This window comes from Caretta caretta, chromosome 10 (genome assembly GCF_965140235.1).
Source record: "Caretta caretta isolate rCarCar2 chromosome 10, rCarCar1.hap1, whole genome shotgun sequence".
In the NCBI taxonomy this organism is placed as follows: domain Eukaryota; kingdom Metazoa; phylum Chordata; order Testudines; family Cheloniidae; genus Caretta; species Caretta caretta.
The window spans coordinates 50,198,987-50,222,996 of NC_134215.1; the positions used below are offsets into that span (position 1 = coordinate 50,198,987).

The 24,010-nt window shown below is 37.7% G+C and overlaps 1 protein-coding gene across 5 annotated transcripts in view; it reads left to right on the forward strand.

Moving 5' to 3' along the window:
• The window catches only part of SCAPER (S-phase cyclin A associated protein in the ER), a 369,412-nt gene that overhangs the window by 335,283 nt on the left and 10,119 nt on the right, over positions 1-24,010 (forward strand). For 4 of the 5 annotated variants that reach the window (XM_075132979.1, XM_048867925.2, XM_075132980.1 and 1 more), the window contains one exon: positions 1,505-1,654. In XM_075132979.1, coding sequence (XP_074989080.1) covers positions 1,505-1,654 — 150 coding nt within the window. Of the gene's footprint in view, positions 1-1,504; positions 1,655-24,010 lie in introns of those variants that run through there. The other variant, XM_075132984.1, reaches the window with a different exon arrangement.

A 24,010-nucleotide genomic window follows, 5' to 3' on the forward strand; every position in this document is an offset into this window, starting at 1 on the left:
ATTTAGTTAATGTTAAAAACGCTTATTATTGTCCCTCCTGACACTTAGGAACTGTAGCAGACTATAAGGTAGGAAAGAAAGAAATCATAGTTTATGTACTGCCTGATGATTATTAGCTCTCAGGAATAATTTTATCATGTAATAGTAAGGCCATAGAACAGTTTTCTTATTAAAAGAAGAGGTCCAGTATGGCACAGTATGAATTAATATCAACACAGATAATCCCCTGGCTCATGGGTGTGTACGTCATTTAACTTGACAGTCCAAACAATTGAAAGATGGTAGTGAGAAACAATACACAGGATACTGAATTACTATTAATTCAGGCTAAAGAGGAAGCATAGTTTCCTTGAAAAATTAGTTTAACTTTTATACACAAACTCATGTGCCCCTTGGCCTGTTGTTATCAGAGAAGGTTAAACACAGAGCATTAGGTCACAGTGTGCATGACATGACTAATTAAGTAAGGGCTGGACCCAAAAACATATTGCTACATGATGTAAAGTAGCAAATAGATACTATATTATGTTTTGAAGCTTGAAAGTATAACAACTTATTGGGGGTATTAACTATGGAGATGGAAGATATCCATTGCTGGTTTTTTAAAACAAAAATTCCATTTTTCTGGGCTGAATTTTGATTACGGTAAAACCTAACTCTAGCATACTTAGATTTATGTACATATAGTCCACACAGAAAGAAAGAAAAAACTTTCAGATGAAAGATATTTTCCCACAGGCCTGTGCTGTTGTTTCATTAGAGTTAGTAGACTGTCATGCTCATTCCTTATGCTTCAGTTTTCCCCTTTGCCCTTTTGTCGCTCTGTCTGTTTGACATGTTTATTAAATAGAGGCTGTAGGCTGCACAGATAAAATCTAATTCTCCTGAATCGACACACTACAGCAATTTGCCTACTTTCAGAAAGTATCCCAAAAAAGAATTGCAGCTGATGGTTGTCTTCTTTTGGATGTTTTCAACTTTTGAAAGTGTTTGTTTGAAAAGTTATTCGTTGTTATTTATCTTTCTTTTCCGTTCAGAACACACAGATATTAATGAGAAATGTATTTTGCTCTTTTGCAAAAATTGGGAATGATTTGTTTTCCTTTGCTTATTACTGAGAATTATTATTAGTATTAAGTTTTCCCGGAACATGTTCTCCATATTTAATGAAATTGGCTACTTAATGCTAACGGAATGCCAACTGAGAAGAATCCAAATTTTTCTTTGCCCATTTAAAATTAAAATTCAGTTTTATTTACAGTGGCATTTATCCTATTAATTAACATCCTACTGATAAGTTGCTGAAAAAGTTAAGGGGGGCGGGGCAGGGGTTCATTTGGCATTTTTTTACCACAACCATTATACAATCAAAAGTATAACCAAAATCTTATTTGAATACTTTCTGATAACATTGAAGAGTATGTGTTTTGTAATTTCACCTCTCATTTGTTTCAGTTAGTCCCTATAATATATTGCTAGGTTATGATTTCATGTTTTCTGTCAGTCTATTGTAGGTGCTGAGGGACTTTCCCTTGCATTCCGTCATATTATCAGCTCTTTGCTGTGGTACTGTTCTCAGCATACCTGTGAAGAACTGCTACATGAAGTCATTGTTTGTGTTGGGTATTTTACAGTCAACCATCCAGATAATCAGGTAAGGAAATCAGAAAATGTGATTGGGATTATTGTGCACATGTTTAGGCCCTGATTCTGAAATACTTAATTACGTGAGTAGTGCCATTGAGGCTGATGTGGTTCCTCATGTGTGTAAGTTTATGTACATACATAAGCATCTGTAAGATAGGAGCCTAAGTTTTGTATTAGGACAAAAGACTAAATGAGGAATGCAAAGGGGGACATCATTTCTTTTTGATATTTATTTATTTTTTATGGTTGGTACTCCTGTGCTTGAGATACTCATAGCACTGACCAGCCATAATTAGGCCTGGTCACTGCCAAAACAGGACTGTTGACAAATATGTTTTTCATGTCCACAAGGGTGTTATATTTTATGTTCATATATTTTCCTTTTATCCTTTCCTGTTGGATAAACGTTTGTACCAGAGAGAAGGCCAAATTCTACCTTTAGATATATGCAAATGCAAATCTCCTGGAAGCCAATAAGAGCTGTGCATGCATATCTGATAATAGAATTTATCCCTTGTTCTTCATTCTGCTATTAATTTTAACCTTACTGTTTGTACTAAATTATATTAATAGTGCACTGGTCTCTCTGATTCCTGCGGGAATGACTCTTACATTCTGTTTTAGTTGCAAAACATAACCTGATATTACAACATTGGAAATCCCCTTCAACTTCCTGGACACTGCAGTCCACAGCTATAATGGACTCCCTGAACTCACACACTAGAAAGAACTGCTTACAAAATAATCAGGATGTAAAACTTTGAGGATATTTGGAGTCGGGGTATACCAGAGTGTAAATCAGGGCAGAACTTCGCCCTTGCTCTTTAGTTTTGAATACTTGGGCCTGACTGTGTGTGTGTACATAGAAATTGTATTATGTTGCATCATCCTTTGATATTATTCAGTTATACAGTGTATTTTACATTGTCATTTGCCTTATTACTCCTTTATGTCTGTTTCTGCTCTGCCCCTTTTCTGTTAAACTATTTTATTCAGAATTAGAAGTTTAATCCCCTCCATAAATTGAAGAGCAGATGTAAGTGAATGTTTCAACTTGTCGGTATAAGTTTTTTTTTTTGTTTTTTTTTTAAACCTTTTGAACTAGGATGGTAGTGCTGTCAACTGCAATTTGAACATTGTAATATCTTAGGGCTGACAATGCAGTAAAAAATGTAATTTCAGCGGTTTTGGCCACAGCTTCAGAGAAACTGCTGCAGCCCGGCTACCGTGTGAAGCCAAATCCTAATTCAGGATCCAAAAGTTACCTGGCACTGATCCCTCAGAAAACTGACTCCAAGGATGGTCCTGTGTTTTGCAGGGCTAATGTTAAGTAACTTTTGGAACTTGAATCAGGATTAGATTCCATTGAAGCAGAAATCGAAAAGTCCTGTGGAGACACTGCTCTTTCACACAGACTGCCTGCAGGTGGTATTTTTGTAATGTGTTCATTTTGAGAGCAGAGTGGTATTGCTGAGCTTTCCAGATTCCCACTGCAGTGTAACTAGTCTTGTTGGTATACAGAAGTGCCAGTGAACTCCATCTTCCTTTTCTCTCTACTCCAAGAATTCTTTTTTTGGCTCACAAATATAAACAGATGTGATCCATTGGAAAAGGGACATGCACCGTTAATGTGCCAATAATAGCACAGAAGAGGAACCTCTTTCCAGAGATGTCAGTTGTAGTGCTCTACAGTGCCCATTGCTGTTTAGTTTTGTGCCCTAGGGCAAAGGTCCACCAGCTTGTAAGCAGGCACAATGCCATCCTAGCAGATGGCTATGGGGAGTAGGTAGCCAAAAGATAAAGTATGTGCATAAATGTGTTTGTCTGAGGGCATGATTCTCAGCTGGTGATGTTGCAGTCCGTCTAAATCTTCAGCATCTGCACTTGTGGTTAAAGTCATGTGCCATCACTAATGTAGAACTACCTCTGAACTGGATTAAATTTGAGGATTAATAATAACTTCTTCACCTACATAAAACAATTTTAGGTCCTTGCTAAAATAAGCACGGTACTGGTCAGGCAGTGGAGGTAGTATAACATAGTGGACTGCTTGGTGTCACTTCTTCAAACTATTTATTTCTGTTAGAGATGTGCAAAATTAAGGGTCATTTTGTGAGCATTTCATTTATAAAAATGGCAATTTTCGTTTAATGCTTTGCAAATTTTTTTTCAAAAATCAGTTTTCTCAAGCAAAAACATGTTTTCACCCTGTTCACAATTTGTTGAAGACTACCAAGATCCCACACCTTTTAAAACCACCCTTCAGCCTGTGGCGTAATATTTATGAGATCTCCAACTAGATGGGATACAGGTTTTGCTTTTATGTCATAGAATCTGGTAATTTGTTATTTAATTTTTTTAAAATCCACATGTATTTTAAACGGTCAAATTTTGCTCCTTAGAGAAAACAGATAGTCATGCCTCCTGGTCTGTTCTAATCTAAAAAAAAAGAAAAAACTGATCCCTGAGTCAACTTGTTTCTCTTTCCTTCTGTAGGACCATTCATGTAGGCTCAAATAAGGAGCATTTCTTTACCTCAAGTTGGACCCTTTAGGCTTTAACACCTTTTCAGAAAGTTACCTGCCTGTATTGTGAGGATAAGGGCAATAACTGAGTTTCTCTTTTACCCTGTTTAAGCATAGACTGTCTCTGGCCAGCTAGTAATAAAATCAGGTACCAAACAGGCACTGGGATTTGCGTGCAACTGTTATTTTCATATACTAGTAGTGCTGTGGTTCCCAGTAATGAAGTGATGTCTTCCATGATACAGGAAGTGCTTCTGGCTCATTTATTACCACTATAATGTAAGTTCCTGAACTTTCTGTTTTTACATTAACATTTGTGCAATGCTAGTTTTAAAAAAATCAATATATTCCTGAAGCAGAAGCCAAATAACAAATGCTCGAAAACAGTAAACATTAGCCTCATTAAAGATGCTGGAGTGTTGTAAGCAAGACACAAGAAGTAATTCTTCTGTTCTACTCTGCGCTGATTAGACTTCAGCTGGAGTATTGTGCCCAGTTCTAGGTACCACATTTCAGGAAAGATGTGGACAAATTGGAGAAAGTCCAAAGAAGAGCAACAAAAATGATTAAAGGTCTAGAAAGCATTACCTTATAAGAGAAGATTGAAAAAATTGGCTTTGTTTAGTCTGGAGAAGAGAAGACTAAGCAGGGAGATGATAGTGATTTTCAAGTACATAAAAGATTATTATAAGGAGGAGGGACAAAAATTGTTCTCATTAACCTCTGAGGATAGGACAAGAAGCAATGGGCTTACATTGTAGCAAGGGTGGTTTAGGTTGGACATTAGGAAAGACTTTCTAACTGTCAGGGTAGTCAAGCACTGGAATAAATTGCTTTGGAAGGTTGTGGAATCTCTGTCATTGGAGATTTAAAGGCAGGTTAGCCAAACACCTGTCAGGGATGGTCTAGATCAGTGGTTCTCAAAGCCAGCCCGCTGCTCATTCAGGGAAAGCCCCTGGCAGGCCGGACCGGATTGTTTACCTGCCGCGTCCTCAGGTTCGGCCAATTGCGGCTCCCACTGGCCGCGTTTTGCCGCTCCAGGCCAATGGGGGCTGTGGGAAGGGCGGCCAGCATGTCACTTGGCCCGTGCCACTTCCTGCAGCACCCATTGGCCTGGAGCAGCGAACCGCAGCCAGTGGGAGCTGCGATCGGCCAAACCTGCAGACGTGGCTGATAAACAAACTGGTCCGGCGCGCTAGGGGCTTTCCCTGAAGGAGCGGCAGACCAGCTTTGAGAACCACTGGTCTAGATAATATTTAGTCCTGCTTTGAGTGCAGGGAACGGGACTAGAAGACCTCTCAAGGTCTGTTCCAGTTCTATGATTCTGTGCTCCAAGAAGTCAAAGCATGTATCCCAGATTTCACTGAAGACGACAAATATTCCTTCGATCAGAGGTGGGCAGACTACGGCCCGCTGGCCACATCCGGCCCAGGGGACCCTCCTGCCCAGCCCTGAGCTTCTGGCCCGGGAGGCTAGTCCCTGGCCCCTCCCCAACTGTTCCTCCTCCACCGCAGCCTCAGCTCACTGCGCTGCTGGCGCAGTGCTCTGGGCGGCAGGGCTGCAAGTTCCTGGGGCAGTGCAGCTGCAGAGCCCGGCCTGACCCAGTGTCTGTGCTGTGCAGTGGCATGGCTGGCTCCAGCCAAGCGGCGCGGCTGTAACGCCGCCAGCCACCATTGCTCCAGGCAGCGCGGTAAGGGGACAGGGAGTGGGGGGGGGTGGATAGGGGGCAGGGGGGTTTGGGGGTGGTGGTCAGGGGGCAAGGGTGTGGATAGAGGTCGGGGCGGTCAGAGGGCGGGGAACAGGGGCTTGAATGGCGGCAGGAGTCCCGGGGGGGGCAGTCAGGAAGGAGGGGGGGTTGGATGGGGCGACGGGGGGCAGTCAGAGGACAGGGAGCAGGGGGGAGTGGATGAGGCAGGGGTCCTGGGGTGCGGGGCTGTCAGAGAACGAGGGGGTTGGATGGGGCAGGAGTTTGGGGGTGGGGAGGACGGCATCAGGGGGTGAGAAGTGGGGGGGGGGTGGAGGGGGAGGCAGGTCACACCTGGCTGTTTGGGGAGGCACAGCCTCCCCTAACAGGCCCTCCATAAAAGTTCCAAAATCCGATGCGGCCCTTGGGCCAAAAAGTTTGTCCGCCTCTGCCTTATATCCTGGTAACTGTGTTTGTATATTCATCAAGCACATTTTAAGGGACCATTGACTGGGATATTTCATATCAGCCTTCTGATTGCTCCTGCAGTCAAATAAATGTTTGTTGTGGTTTGTTTGTAGTTTAAACATGTCTTTTCCTCTGTAGATTCTTAGTCCCTTATTATCTCTTGTAAATTTCAATTACCTGCTTACTCACAAGAACAAGGCAGACAAATAGTGTGGTATATTACAGTGTGTCTGTGTACATTCACATGTATGCCTACAAGCACAGACACAAAACCCAGTATGATGAGTGGGACAAAGAAGCAGTGATCTTATTATTCAGAGTTTGGCAGCCCCTATTTTAGAGGTTGGACAGATTTTTCAGCAGAGGACATTTTCAAATAAGAATGTTATTGGTAAGGTATGTTATATTTTGGGTCTGCCAACCTTGACATTGTCTCTTGAAAAGTAATACAGTGGAGTCCTGATTTAAATAACGAAATAACTTTTGGTCTGTGCAACCAAATGATCGCTGCAAGCAGTGATCAGGATAAAGGGATTCTCTTTTGTTTGGAGCATATTTGATAAGTTTATTTTAAAATTAGTATGACTTTCTGACATTGCCCACATTTATTGTATTGGTAATATTGTTTTTTCATATCCTGTTCTAATCTTCATAAAGCTTTTTTCAGGGCCACTGCTATCACTGAATGAAATAAATGGGTTATGAAACAAAAAAATTTTAAAAGCAAACAGTCCTTTAATATGTTAAATGCTTTAGCATCATTAGTCGAGAATAAACTGCACTGTCTGTTTTGTATCAGCACGTGAACTTTTATTTACTGTAGGGTTAGACAGCTTGCATTTTTACAGGACAAGAATTCTGTAATCATGCGCTAGTGTAAGATTGCTTTATTAGGCATCTGCTGTGCATAAAGTATGGTCAGTGAAACTGGTTCTCTTTATTTGTCACCATTTAGTCTATTAACTTAAGAAAACAGGTCCCATGATACTAAAGATGCACTCAAAATAATAATAAAAATAAAAATAATGTCCCTATCTTTGATTAAGCCAATCATCTACTTACTATAGGATTAGAGTTTCTAATTAAAATATTGTTGTTAATTAAAAAATCCTCTCGTATTTTATTACATTTTCATTCCCTTTTCTACTTTGTCTGATTTAATTATTATAATGAACGTAATTGGTATGTGCTGTTAACCATATACTTCATTTGCATTTTATATTGGATAATTGAATGTAGCCTGATAATTAAATTAACACAAATGACAGATGATTTGGCTTCCTTCACATTACTGTCTGGGGAATAAAAATCTTTGCATATTCATTATAGTTAGGGAATATACTTAATTTGGAAAATCTTTTCAAATTAAAGACCTTAGACCCATGATCTTGCATCAAAAGGCTCCAAAAGAAGTTGCACTGTTCATCTATCTAGTTGTGCCTCTATCATAAATCTAGTTTTATTACTTACAGGAATTAACACAAACAATGTATTTAAACTGCTTTTGTGTAAGTCTGACTCACTTTGGGTATTGGCAATATGATACAGAGCCTTATACCTCTAAATTATCAATCTGAAGCATGATATTATTAGGTCACTGGGTATAAACTCCCCATTTATTGGCTCAAGAAAAGTCATTTAGATTTAAAATGTTTTTATTGTAAATTCATATATAATTTATAACATTGATGGATTACAATAAACCATCTGTTGAAAATAGGAATGCATATATTAAAGGGTCGGTTTTCATTGAATATTGTCATCTACCTACTAGGACACAGCAATAGCATTTTTAATGTGGAAATTTTAATGCAAAACTGACAGAAACTTTTGTACAAGTATAACACCAACTGTAATTTGAAAATGAAAAAAGACCAGTGAACTTTTCAATAGAGGAGTTTCTCCTTTCTTAAAACTATTACACGTCACACAGCAGTAATATCACTGGTATAAATATAATGCTAAAAGAAACAAAGAGTAAACACTTTGTTTCAACTATTTAACATAAAGTTAAAAAAAACAAAAAGGCCATAAAATTGTAAAATGGTGTTAAATGTCATTTACATTCACTTTAAAGCCACTTCACATTGTCAGAGTGGTGTAAAGTGGCCATTAGTGTAAATAGAAAAGGAGTACTTGTGGCACCTTAGAGACTAACCAATTTATTTGAGCATGAGCTTTCGTCTGTGGCTCACGAAAGCTCATGCTCAAATAAATTGGTTAGTCTCTAAGGTGCCACAAGTACTCCTTTTCTTTTTGCGAATACAGACTAACACGGCTGTTCCTCTGAAACCTGTCATTAGTGTAAATGAGAATCAAGCCCAAATTTTTAAAGGAACCTCAACCTACCTTTAAAATTTGCATTTGATTTTTTTTAATCCAGTCCTTTGTGAGATTATTTTGACATCTAGCTGTGTGATTTACAGGCACAAATACTGGTTGCATGTGTGGGGAATATGTTCAGTCATGTTTATCAAAGTTGCTGATAAATTCTTTCATTTCCATGATCTTCCTAAATTAATATTTGCAAATTTGTAATATTTAAATAGTTGTGTAACTGAAAAAGCACAATTACTGTGTTATTAAATATATTGTTTCTGTGGCATGAAATGGTACTTGCTAGTAGATACTTATTTACTATTTTACACTTCTTGGCATTAGCTGGAGCTTGAGGAAGAAGCAGCAAAGCATAACTGTAAAAGTTAATTATGCCAAGTTTTACTTCATAATGTTTTCCAAGCATAGGTTGAGATTTTCATAGTAGTGCAGGGGATTTATCTTGAGTGGAAAATGTATGGCTAAATCCCCTGCACTGCCTTGAAAATTTCAGCAATAGTGTCTGACATCCTTTATTATTCTGAAGTGTTAAATTATGACAGGCGCGATATAGCTAGTATTTACTATCAGTTTTCCATACATACCAGTTCTTAGAACTGTGTAAGAGGATGTTTGTTTACTGGGGACCTTGTGTACCTGGCTGTTCGCCAGCATGCAAAAGAGGAAAAGACGTGGAATAAAGGGGCAAAAGGGCCTCTAACCCATGGAAGGGAGTGCAAAGCCAGTGTACCTCACTCTCTCCCTTACTCAAAGCAAAGGAAACCCACTGCATGAGTGAGGGAAAAGGAATGGAGCTAGGGAGCAGTTAACTCTAAGCAGCATGCTCCTTCTGAAACAGTATTTCTACCAGAGGAGCCAACTGAAGTTACTGCTGCTAAGAGAAGCATCAGGTATCATAGCAAGTGTCTAAAAAGACTTTGTCAACTTAAAAATCACAATTTTGTCTGAAAATAATTTCCCGTTGTTTTACAGGTAACAACTAAGATTACTTCACCAATAGAATTTAAAGAAAAAAAAGCTTTAATTTTTGTAGGTGGTTTATGTTGTGCATTTGATAGCACTTTCTGTGTATAATTTTCATTGTTTCCCTACTGTAGTCTCAGTGTCCACTGTTGTCTGCATCAGTCTTTCAACAACAGGGAAGAGCAACACTTTTAATAATAGATTAATGGGATTATAAAACCACATAAATTGACAGGGAGGCTTGGAGGACAGGTGTAGGAAAGAGGTTGGAGACCCCATCAGTGGTTTTGTTGGTGGAGTTGATTATTAATTTTTTGTTATAGTCGCATTGCTGCTGGGATAATTGTGAGGCATTGGGAGTTCACCCAGACCAGTAAGGGGTTGTGTCACCACCTGCCCTGTAACCCTGAGTGCTTCTGTGGTGTGTAACTTTGGTTCAGAGGCTGACACCAGCAGCCTACTTACAGCACAGTGACCTCGCCCAGCTTCCATCACCCTGGTTACTCCTTGCAGGGTGACACCAACAGCCGTTCCAGTCCTGAATTTACCCAAAACCGTCTCCTCTGCAGTGCTCAGCTCCTCTCACTGTAGCACTCACAAAACTTTATCAAGTTCGCTGCTCCTTTAAATAAACAGTACACAGCACCCACCTGTTAGTTTGGCTGAGGATTTTATCCTTCAGTCTGAAATACTGTACTGAGATGCATGTGTAATAAAACAAGATTAAGTTTATTTACAAAGAACAGATATTTAAGTAATACCAAGTAGAAGTAATGGAGATAGAAATGGTTACAAACAAAAGTAAAAATATGCTTCTAAGATTAAAACCTAATTAAACAAACTAGAGCCTTTTGTTCAAAGCAGTTTCTCACCACAGTTGTTCTTCCAGCATGGCTGGCCAGTTCTTAGCCAGGATGCAACACAGGGCTCAAAGCACTTGGTTTCTTTGGCTCTTCAGGTGAACGATGCCATAATGGATTTTTCTCTCTGCTTATATCCTCAGCGATTATCTGTGTTTTCAAAGTCAGGAAGCCTTCCTGGGTGCTCAGCTTGCTATGTCCACCAGGGAGCTGATGCCATGTTAATTTTTGCAGTCTCCTCTTCCCTCCTCCCCCCATCTGGATAGTTAAGTGGCAATCTCCTCCACTCACTAGTTTGATGGTTTTATTTATCTTTTATGTAAATGTACTTCATTGTCTCTTCTTGCTTAGTTTTCCACTGGAGACCATTCAAGCACATGGGACCACATTCCTTTGTCTAGGGAACGGTGCATGAGACCTACCTGCCAAACACATTTCAATAACCTATTTCCAGTACATATTTATTATTTTCATATATCACTTGCATATCCATCACACAGTAATATTAATGCCACTGTGTTACCAGTTTGCATATGATACCTTCCATGACAACTTTTAGATACAGATTATGACAGCAGTGAGTTGGGGTACATGGAGCCGCTCAGACAGCTTAGACTACTAGGGAGCCTCTTGCCCTCTGGCAGTGGGGTATTATTAGGGTCCTAGTAGTGCTCTCGTTGAGTTGATTTTTAGGAATGAATTGTATTTTTTAAGAATCTAACAAGGCGACCTTCCGCATGGGATGGCTGCTCTCTTTTTGTAATTAGTAAAAATCTCGGTAAAAAAATAAATAAATAGTACCCCAAACTACTTTTAGCTCTTTTTTTTTTAAACTACGTAGATTTCATATTGATAGTGTTCTTTTTACATAGGACTTTAAACACCAATTTGACTATTTATAGCCGAATTGTTTACAATCTTATGGTACTAAAAAAAAAACTTTTTTTTTTTAATTGGAACCATAAAAATCATTGCGGATGTTCTTGAATACTTTAACGTGTTCACAAGTCATATGGTGTGTTGTAGTCTTGATAAACCAGAAATAATCCACATGTAATAGAACTCATTGGCTTAAAATGGAGCAAATTAAAACACAGCTTTAGTGTCTTAGTGAGTTTTACATAACCCAAGAGGAGTTTAAGTGGACAAAGGCCTTCAATAAGAATGGTTTTCCACTCTAGATACAATTGGGGAAGCAAAGGGAACATCTTGTAGATAATTTGTCAAGACATTTTTGTAGTATTGTAGCATCGTGGATGAACAAAAACATGGTGCAAAAAATGTACTCTAAAAAGAGTGAAAATTTTCAAACTGCTGTGCCTAAAATGCAATAAATGACAGTGACCATGGGTAATTCAAATAAGGCAAGATCTTCAATAGCTTTGTAGGTTAACTGCACTGATAAAACACCAAAGTGGGTCCTGTGCTTTGTGGGATATTGACATATCTGAGCAAAGATTTTATGATGATGAACCGTAGTTACATTCAGTTAAGGATTTCTGGTTTCTGTCATTTTGAATCATCTGCAGAATAAACTTAGGCACTGACATGGTGAAAAGTACTACTTTTTCCAGCCTTAAAAATGTAGCCCATAACTGAATCTTGAAGTTGGACAGAATTCTAAGGTGAAAAAGGGGGCTGGGCACAGCCTTGAGTTAATCCACTAGTCTCTGGAGGACTAGGTTCTAATCTTAGGTCAGAAATAAAATGATCTTGGTGGCCTCAGCTTATTCCCTAGTGGACACTTGTCCATGTCAAAAAAAACACCACAGAGTTTGGCATGATTCTGCTTAATAGGCAGTTTCTTCTCAGCCGAGACCCAATCCTGGAATATGATGGGTTTGGCCAGTCAAGATAGAGCTACTTTGGCAAAGATGTATGAATAAGCTTGCATGACACTTGTCTTTACTCTGTCTGACTCTAACCAAGGCTATCAGTCTTTCATTTTCATGAGAATTAAATTTCACACAAAAAGTTAAAACAAAGTCTGAAGTCTGTAAATCTTTAATCAGTTGCTGAGAGCCATCATCTGTTTTGCCTAGTGTGTGAGGGAACTCTCCTATAATAGCCTCATAGAATGTAAGCCATTCAACTCTCTCCATACCCGCAGTGGCTCCCCTCAGCACTGCTGTGCACTGTTTGGAAAGAAAGACGACAGCCTGCTCTGTGTTCGTACTCAGGCAATTAACTATTCCTCTCTGTCTTCCTTGAGGGTCCAAAGTATTTTGATACTTCTCTAGGGGTGTCAGTCTGCTACAGCCCAAATTAGTCTGCAGACCCAATTCCATTAGGCTTAAATAAAATAATGTTTTATTGGAATTGTACAGAAATAGAGAGAGAATTATAAATAGGCTTGGAAAGATTAGCTTTTTATCGGTAAATGTTTATAAACATCAATTTCAACATTCACATACAAACTAATGGAAAAGTATTTCCCTCCATAATAATCAAAATTTACAGATAGTCAAAGTAAGAAAAATGCTGCTTGAGAACTTCTTAGAGTTAGATTTAAGGCTATTTACGGTGTATGTTTTGACATGTGATGTTAACAATTCAAGTTTTAATGGTTATAAAGCTTTAACTTTTTGAGACTCATTGTCTGCCGTCATTAAATAATTATTGCCTGACCCCCAATATTTTTTTGCAACTGTGAAAATTTTAATTGGTAGATATAGGAAAAAAGGCTTAAAAATAAACATTCATATAAAACAATCAAATCCTGCCAAGTCTAATTATAAAATATAAGTTAAAAATAATGTCATCTAGGTGAGTACTATGAAAAGTCTTGCTAGTCTGTGACTAAACTTAGTTACTGGTAGATGATAATTTACCTTTCATGACAGAAGAGTGTATTTTCTTATTTTCAGCTTAAAGTTTTCTTTCTGCCATCTCAATAATATAACACACAGAGCAGTGTTTCTGAACTGTTACTGGTTGGTGACCCCTTGTTTGAACTCAAACGTTTTCACAACCACATTACATTTACTATAAAAGTACAAGTCAAAAATGTCTCCCTTATAACAATGATAATGCTGTATAATTTATTTGTGTGTGTTTTGAGAGGTTGACGGAGAATACTTGACCTTGAAGGGTAAGGGTCTGAGGGGAGTGGGAGAGCAAGATTTTCTTTGCTTTAGATTGTGATAAAATTTTCAGTGCTTTGCCACCCACCTGATTGTCTTCTATGACCCTCTGGGGGTTGTGGCCCACTGGTTGGGAAACAACTGCCTCTAGAGAATCTCTCCAAGTGTGATGGAAGAACTCTCTTCCAATAATCAGATTTAATTCTTGAAGACCAAGATTCTGATTCTCCTCTGACTTACGCTAATTTAAGTGAAGAGTAAATCCATTCTAGTCAATTGAGTTCGACCAGTGTAAATGAGAGAAGACTCAAACTGTGAATGTCAACTTTTTATTAGAATTTGAATATTGTATCATCCTTTGGGCCAGATTTATCTTAAATATTTATTAGGTACCTGTAAGATCTCATTTCCAAGGGATTCTTTAAGGTACAGATTTCTCCTAATCATCATTCAACATAGTTGAGGCCTACATTGATATATTACCTGTATGTGTCCTTGTAGCAATGGGAACTGGTAGAGTTTTAGACCTTTCTTATCACTTACTTTGTATAGGTGTAAATTACTACTCAAGATCATGGTGAATCAGGGCCATTGAGTAGACAGGAGCTATCCAGTCCTCCTACAGTCTTGAAGGACCTTCCCTTTAACACAGAAAATGGAACCTGAGGTCATGTAACCCATCCCAAATTCAGCAATATGTCATTAATTCAGATACAGTACCCAAATTAAGTTGCAGAAAAGGGCGTGCTTCAAAGATCCTCTAATGTCCATCAAGCCAGTGTGCAAACACTTGACAATACAGAGTAGGTAGTAGGATATAGAATGGACATAAATAGCCACATTTTCAGGCACATAATTGGTATTTTAGTGAAAGCTGTTGGAGTGTTGTTTTTCAACTGACCAAGCATCCACATTTGGATTTTTTTAAATGAGATCCAGTTCCTTACCTGCAGCATACTACATCTGAACTACTAGTAATGACTACCAGTACAGAATTTCCTATCCACACAAACCAATTCAACACATATTTGAAAGAATCAGTGGCTACATGCTATATGTGAGTCAAACTATTTAATCCAAACCCCACAATCTTTAGTGTTCAGACACCACCAAAATATCAAGTTAATAGAGACAGAAGGAATTGCAAAACATAGTTTTATTTAAAAAAAGATCAGTAGTCATTCTAAACATTAATGTGCCTTTCCGTGAGCTACAAATTTTTAAAAATCCTCAATCATTTTGAGATGTTAAATATATCTATAATTACATAGAATAACACCTTGAGCAAATAGGGAAGTTTAATATGTAAGTCCTGCTCAAATATAAAGGTTTTTCGGGAGCCCTTTTGCACCTAAGTTCCAATAGTCTTAGACAAAACTGGAGACCAGTGGCAAACATATAGGTGCAATATGTATAAAGACAAAATTCTTGTTAATCAATTTTGAGGTAATCAGGTAGGTCAGAGAGTTGGAGGAAGAGTAGTAGATTTTATCTAAATTTGATGATGACCTCTTCAAAGATAATGTAGAACTAAAGATAAAAGAGGTAATATGTCAGTCATTTCAATTTTTTCTTTCAAAAAATATATGGATTTGAGACATTGCACATTGATCCTTATTATTTGATGCCACAGTATACGTGTATTTCTGTAGATAAGTTTGATTTGTAGCATGTCCGAATTTGTTTCTGATAACTTTCTCATCTGATTAACAGTTACAGTGTGTTGGCCTGTGGGTTAGTGCTGTATAAATTGAAGTTGATTGGGTTAAGAAACTGAGGCCCCAATTCAGGAAGATACTTTAAGCACATGAGTAGTTGAGACTTCTCACATGCTTAAAGTTAGGCATGTGCTTCTGTAAGTTGCTGAATCAGTGGCTGGTTATCCAGTTGTACACACCTCAGTCAGGTGAAAATAACTTGCAAAGGACCATATTCATCTATTGCTATTACGAATTTACAAGTCTCTGAATGAACCAGCTCAAACCTTTAAACCTCTTTTCAGCTTTGACCACAGAGCTAAATGTGAACAAATACTGGAGTAAAAGATTATGTTGTGAATGAGACACAGGAAGTATGCATTTATTTAAAGGGTAATAAATAAACTTTGAAATTACTAAGATAACTCAGCATGAATGTTGAATAATGATTATGAACCCTAATTAGGATCTGCTCATATTGAACATTCATCCGAGAAGTATAAGCAGAAGAAAAAATTTGAAGGGGAATCTGTTTCACCTGAGAAAGCACTAAATCAGCACATTCAAAAAGATTAGAAAATTTTTGTGTGATATTCTTTATGTTTAAGCAGAAATGTCATATTACTGTTTTGGAGCTCACAAAAAAAGAAGAGAAAATATGAACACACTGTATGGGAGTAAATAAGTTCAGGCCAGAAAATAGTTCACATTAACCTTCCCTGTAGTTTCACTACTTTTCTCATAGCACCCACACAAGACCTTCGAGAGTAGCTCTGCTTCAAAATAGACTACATTGATCCAGGCACATGCTAACCTTACATCCAAAGAGCCTCAAGGCATCCTTGAATTTTTTCCATTGAGAATATTGCAAACTCCTACCTTTTTATGCTGTAATGGAGTTAATCTTTTCCAATATCTGTTACTTCTATATGTTGTACTCATACCTGAATTTCATCTGCTTTAGTTCTTCATCTGTTATAAGAAAAAATATTAAAGCAACTACTTACATAACTTTTAATAAATCTTTTAGGCTAACACATTTTTGCCTATGTATTAAAATTTTAAATTAGGAACATATTGAACCTATATGTTCAGCTAGATTTCTTGTTTGCATCAGGTTTGATAAATACATTTACATATTTAAATATGCTTCTAAATTTATAACTATCCTTTGTAGTAAGTGATAGAAATATTTGGGATTATTATTGTGTTTGGCCAAATTCTCCCATCAGTTATATACCCATGCTAGACCAAAAACCCTAAAGCTATCCCAAAAAGGAAAATGCTAGCAATGTGGTCATAGCAAAACTAATATTATTTCTGAGCTCTTGTGTTCTCTAATTACCATTCTTTTTGGAAGCATACATTTTTATTTTAAGAAACTAAACATTTCAGATAAACAAAATGATCATTTTTAACCTTGTGAATACATTCTGAATACTGTTTTCAATATAGAAATAGTACTCTGATCCATGATAAATGTTAGAGAAAAATTTACAACATACTTTGTTTAGAGGTTAGAGCGTTGCCAATGGTGGAGTTAGCAAAACAGGGGGGGAAATAGCTTGACCTTAAAACAGAAGAAGAGCCTGAGTGGTGACATATTCTGCTGATTAAATGCTAGCAGCATGGGATTTGTTTATATAGGCGCAAAGAAATAATGCAGATCTAACTTTGAAGAGAAACTGAACTTCTAATATAAAGACTTATTTCTTATACAAAGTTGTAAATAACCTGACATAAAACCCAAGCATTTAACCGTTTGATGGAGTACTGTGAAACTAGAAAGAATAGCTGCAGTGCATTTAAGTTCCTGTTTAGTAAAATTATTAACTCCTTTATACAGATTAAAATTTGACATTTATATAAATGATAAATAAATAGGAAATAGTAATAGTCTCCATATTCACAATGTAATAGTAAAGGTCCAGTGTTTTATAATGGACATGTTCAGGACTGGAACAGCACTCACATAAGATTCTGAAAATGGCAAGTGGTGCCCTTTTAGATCCATTAGCTTTTTAGCCTGAGCTCCTGCTAAGAGAGTTGCATCTGAACAGGGAATAAATTGTGGCAGAAGAACACACTCAAGTAGAAGAGAACGTTTTGATGCTTCATTTCACATGGAGTGAAATTTTGTTGAGAAAGATATATTTCTGGAGAGTTAGTTCCATGTCTCAAGAATAAGTAATGCATTTTATACAAAATATCTATGGAATATACTGTAACATCAGCACATTTTTCTCCCATCAAGCTAAAAAAAAGCTGTACCCTCAGTCAGTTTAAAAGCTGGGTGTAAAAGCTTTCCAAACCACTGCTTAGACTTCTGCATTAGACCGTTCTTTTATGTTCCCTTCTTATTTCCTTATGTTACAGTAATTCTGTCAAACTTTTCATCTGCTCAGTGAGGGTTATAAAAGAAGGAGCCAAGTGTGAAGTTCCTAGCCATTTTTTAGTTACACCAGGACAAAATTCAGTCAGAATATGTAAGGAAGGGGGATATTTTCTCCCCCACACACACAATTCAAAAAGGGATGAACCAAGTTTCCTCAAACATTCTTAAGTAAGTTATCTTGGGACTAAAATAATCATAAAAGATTTCAGGCCAAAAGGAGTTTGCTCGGGGGAAGTTATGAGCAACTGAAAAGGTTATAAGGAAAGGGGAGTTAGAATGAAAACTGGAACAGAACCTCAACTATGGGATTTGCTGCAGGAAATGCCCAAGTACACAAACACATTTTGCAATACCTTGAGCATATTCTCCCAGCTTGTTTAAGATGTAGCCATTTCTTCACCAAGCCCCCCAAATCAAACAGAAGTAATAACAAGAAAGTACATTTTCATGTTTTAGGTTAATCCATTATCACGGCCCCCTGTGCATTATACAGTATCCAAGTGACATTGGTCTGATTGCATCTCCAAAGACTAGCTCTGTTAAAATGCCAAAACACTGTATTTTAGGGACCTGGAATAATGGATTATCATTGTAGATATTACATACCAAGATGAATGGGATTTTGTGTATGTGGCATAGAAGATAGGAAATATTATTTATCTCACAGTGAGGATACCCTGTCGTCTCGTACTAAAGTACCCCTCCAGGGGTGAGGACCCCAATTATTAGGAAGAGACAGGTAATAGTAATGGGGGATTCAGTTATTAGAAATATAGATAGATTTGTGATGACCAGGAGAACCGCATAGTGAATTGTCTGCCAGGTGTGAAAGTTGTAGACCTCTAGATAAACTTATGTGCAGTATTGGGGAGAAGCCGGTAGTCATGGTACATGTAGGTACCAATGACATAGGGAAAGGCAGGAAAGAGGTTCTGGAGGCCACATTTAGGCTGCTAGGTAAGAGATTAAGGTCCAGGACTTCTGTGGTAGCATTCTCTGAAATGCTTCCAGTTCCATGTGCAGAGCCAGTTAGGCAGAACTGCATGGTCTCAATGCGTGGATGAGACAAGGGTGTTGGGAGGAGGGGTTTAGGTGTATTAGTAACTGGGGAACCTTTGGGGAAAGAAGACTATACAGGAAGAATGGGCTCCACGCACACCAAAACAGAACCAGATTTCTGGCATGTAAATTTAAAAAGGTTGTAAAGAAGTTTTTAAACTAAGGGCTAGGGGAAAGCCAACACAGGTGCAGAGGAGCACATGATGTTCATATGAGACATCCCTTAGAGCAGGTTTTATTAAAGGGGATACTATATATCCTGGCAAAGAGGAAAGGATAGAAGTTGATAAAGTACAGCTAGGTACTGAGGAGAATCAGTCAAATGTAGAAGAGTCCCATTCAATTACATGATATGAAAGCAGAGAACTAAATGTTGACAAATTTTATAAGTACCTGTATACAAATGCTGGAAGTCTAAATACTAAGATGAGTGGACTTGAGTGCTAGGTATTAAATGAGGATATTCATATAATAGGCATCACAGAAACTTGGCAGAATGATGATAATCAATGACACAGTAATACCAGGGTACCAAATATATTGGGATTACAGGGTGAGTTGTGCTGGTGTGGGAGTGGGGTTATATGTGAAAGAAAGCATAGAGTCAAATATAGTAAAAATCTTAAATGAATCAAATTACCCTAAAATCACTGTGGATAGAAATTCCTGGCTTGAATAATAGGCATATAACAGTAGATTTATACTACCGACCACCTGACCAGAATAGTAATGGTGATTGTGAAATGCTCAGGTTGATGGGAGAGGCTACAAAAACAGAAAACCCAATAATAACAGGAAATTTCAACTATTCTCTTACTGACTGAGAACATGTCATCTTAGAACAGGATGTAGAGATAAAATTTCTAGACACTATTAATGACTGCTTTTGGATCATCTAGTCCTGGAACTCACAGGGAGAGAGGCAATTTTTTATTTAATCCTAAATGGAGCACAGGATCTAGTCCAAGAGGTGAATATAGCTGAACCATTCAGTAATAGCGACCATATTGTAATTGAATTTAACATGCTTGTAGCGGGGAAAATATGGCATTTAACTTCAAAAAGCGGAAATATACAAAAATGAAGAAGCCAGCTAAATGGAAATTAAAAGAATGAAATGCCTGCAAGCTGCATTGAAACTATTTAAAAACACCATAATAGGGGCAAACGCCAAATCAATAAAAAAATAAAATAGAACAGTAAGAGGACCAAAAAAATGCCACCTGGTTAAACAACAGAGTAAAGGAGGCAGTAAAAGGCAAAAAAGACATTCTTTAAAAATTGGAAGTCAAATCCTACTGAGGAAAATAGAAAGGTGGATAAACTCTGGCAAGTCAAGTGTAAAAGTATAAAATTAGCCAGGCCAAAAAAGAATTTGAAGAGAAACTTGCTACAGATGCAAAAGCTAACAGAAACAGTTTTTTTAAGTAATCGGAAACAGGAAGCCTGCCAAACAGCTGGGGCCACTGCACAATCAAGGTGCAAAAAAAGCACTGAAGGAAGATAAGGCCATTGCAGAAAAGCTAAATGAATTATTTGCATCTGTCTTCACTGCAGAAGATGTGAGGGAGATTCCCACACCTTAGCCATTCTTTTTAGTTGACAAATCTGAAGAACTGTCCCAGATAGAGGAAGTTTTGGAACAAATTGATAAATTAAACAGTAATAAGACACCAGAACCAGGTGGTATTTACCCAAAAGTTCTGAGGAGACGCAGATGTGAAATTGCATAACTACTAACTGTGGTATGTACCTATCGCTTAAATCAGCTTGTGTACCAGATGACTGGAGGATAGCTAATGTAATGCCAATTTTTAAAAAGAGTTCCAGAGGCAGCCCTGTCAATTACAGGCTGGTAAGACTAACTTCTGTCCAGGCAAATTGGTCCAAACTATAGTAAAGAACAGAATTATCAGACACGTAGAGAAACACAGTATGTTGGGGAAGAGTCAGTGTGGTTTTTGTAAAGGGAAATCATGCTTCACCTATCTATCAGATTTCTCTGAGCATGTCAACAAGCATTTGGACAAGGGAGATCCAGGCGATATAATGTACTTGGACTTTCAGAAAGCTTTTGACAAGGCCCCACAACTGGGGCTCTTAAACAAAGTAAGCTGTCATAGGATAAGAGGGAAGGTTCTCTCATAGATCGTAACTTTAGAAGACAAGAAACAACAGGTAGGAATAAATCTTCAGTTTTCACAATGAAGAGAGGTAAATAGTAGGGTTCCTGAAGGATCTGTACTGGCATCTGTGCTGTTCAACATATTTATAAATCATCTGGAAAACTGGGTGAACAGTGGGGTGGCAAAGTTCTGTAGACAATAATAAATTACTCAAGATAGTTAAGTCCAAAGTTGATGCAAAGAGTTACAAAGGGACCTCACAAAAGTGGATGATTGGACAACAAACTGGCAGATGAAATTCAATGTTGATAAGTGCAAAGTAATGCACATTGAAAAACATAATCCTAAGTATCCATGCAAAATGATGGGATCTAAATTAACTGTTACCAATCAAGAAAGAGATCTTGCAGTCAACATGGATAATTCTCTGAAAACATCTGCTTCGTGTGCAGCTACAGTCAAAACAACTAACAGAATGTTAGGAATCATTATGAGATAATAAGACAGAAAATATCATGATGCCACTATATAATTCCATGGTACACCCACACCTTTAATACTGTGTGACGTTCTGGTCACCCCATCTTAAAAAAGATAGAATAGAATTGGAAAAGGTATAGAAAAGGGGAAAAAAAATTATTAGGGGGATGAAACAGCTTCCACATGAGAATAAAAAGACTGGGAATGTTCATTTAAGAAGAAAGATGCCTAAAGGGGGGAGAGATGATACCGGTCTATAAAATCATGAATGGAGTGGAAAGTGAATGGGGCAGTGTAATTTACCCTTTCTCATAACACAAGAATTAGGGGTCACCCAAATTAATAACGAGCAGGTTTAAAACAAACACAAGGAAGTAGTTCTTCACACAATACACAGTCAACCTGTGGAATTTGTATAACTGGGTTCAAAAAATCATTAGGTAAGTTCTTGGAGCATAGATCCATCGATGGCTATTAGCCAAGGTGGTCAGGGACACAACCCCACGCTCTGGGTATCCCTATACCTCTGACTTTCAGAAGCTAGGGCTTGGTGACAGGGAATGTATCACTCAATAATTGCACTGTTCTGTTCATTCTCTCTGGAACTAGCCACTGCTGGAAGACAGGCTATTGTACTAGATGGACCATTGGTCTGAGCCAGTATGACCGTTCTTATGTTCTTATGAGTTCCTTTGATAGATAGGGACACAACTTGACTAATTAAAATCAAATGCTTTGGGGAGTTGTTCCTTTGACTAGTCTTTAAAGCTCATTTGCTCTCTGACTATGAAGGAGGACAGCATATTGTCAGGTTTCTACCACATAGTTTTTAACATAAAGCATAGTGACCAATTTTTTTTTTAACAGAAGAACAAATAATTCAACATGAGTTAATATTTTTTAATTAATACTCAAACGTTTTGGGACAGCGACAGTTTATTTTTTTATGTTTTGTAGAGCTCCAAACATACAGACAGTGCTCAGCAAATAATAATTAACAATGAGATTTGTACTACTGAGAATGACTTGCAAAAGACGATGTATTTTATTGAGAACTTGAGTTGTTTGAATCTGTTCAGTACTTTCTTTCACATTTTGTTTTGCCTTTGTGTACACATTAAAAGTTGCCACTGCCTCTAATCAGACAATTAATTAGCCTCTTTAAAAGATAATTCCAATGTTTTTGTCTTGGATATGGGCCAGAAAAACTGGCATGAATGATACCTTTCCAAAACTGAAAATGTCTGTGTAAGACACAGAAACCAAACCTAAATCCATCACAAGGAGTAAACTAAATATTCCTTTAAAAATCAGCTCTTCTACTCTACAGTAATCCAATATTCAACTTCTACAGTATACAAGGGCCAGAAAAGAGTGTGATTGAGGCTGCATTGTCCTTTTGTTACTTGTAATAATTTTTTTTACAGTACTTAGTGTGTGAGCTTGGAGACACTAAAAACCAATCTGTGATCTTAACTGAAGTTAAGCTTCTTTAAATCTGTTTAAAAGTTTCTGGCAAAATTTTAAATTAAATTAGTCATCGTTGTCATTCTCTCTCTCTCTCTTTTTTTTTTCCTCCCCCAACTCTAGACAAACATAAAATATGTGCTATTACCATTTGGAAATAAGAATTTTGGATTGTCACCAAAGATCCTTGTTGTTAGGTTAAAAAATGTAAATCCTCTCAAAACAATTGATTAAGTTACTGGTACTTTAAGATGTTAATTTAATAGTATGCATTGATATTTAAAACTTCAGATGATATTGTAGACTTTATCTAGTACATAAATCACTATCTTGAACTCAAAGTTGCTAATGTCAAGTCTTTGTTCTCCCAGTATTTACATACATTCATTCTGCAGATTTGTAGCTTTGACTGCAAAGTTTTAGTTTGTTTAATGAGAAATATATTTGTCAGTCATGGAATATTTATGCCTCTTGGCCACTTATTTGTAATTGTATGGCTGTTAAGATTAGAGGATCCTTTTCACAGCTTTTGTTATAAAATTAAAATACCACTTCAAGAGATTTATCTTCTACTTTGAGATATAACTGTTAGTCTACTCCACTCAAAAGAGCTGAATCCCTTTTGTTATGAAGATGTCATAATGCTGCTTTGACATGCGTTCCTCTGGCTTCAATTTCATAGATATGTGCATAGTAGTAATTTTATTTTGTGTGATCAAAAAGAATATAGAGACTGATTAAACCAAACATTATGTGATTGGGCAGTTGGCCAAAATAGGGAGCCTCATCTTTTTATAGCTTCTCTGTGTAAAGGTTCCCCATAGATCCACACATGGATATGTTCCTGCCCATTCTAACAAGTAGGTCAACTGCCCCTTCAGGACTGTGTCTGGGCTCTTTGTGCGCTCCAAAATCCATACAGAAAAGGAAAATAGCTTTGGGCTACTTATGCACCAATCCCATCCACAGTCCTGGGGAAAGTCCACTCAGGGGCTATTAGAGCCTTATGGTTATTAACTTCTGAGCAGAGCCCTTTCTGCACATGGGACTTTCCTTTAAGAGGTAGAGGGTGCCAAGCGTTGGGAAGGGAAGCCCTGTTGGCACTCCTGTCTCAACAGAGATCTAAGACAGAGCTGCAGAGTCCAGGAAGTGGTGTGGATGACCTTACTCTCCACCAGTACCCCAGATCTCTGGGCCAAACCACTGCCAGTTCTGTGAA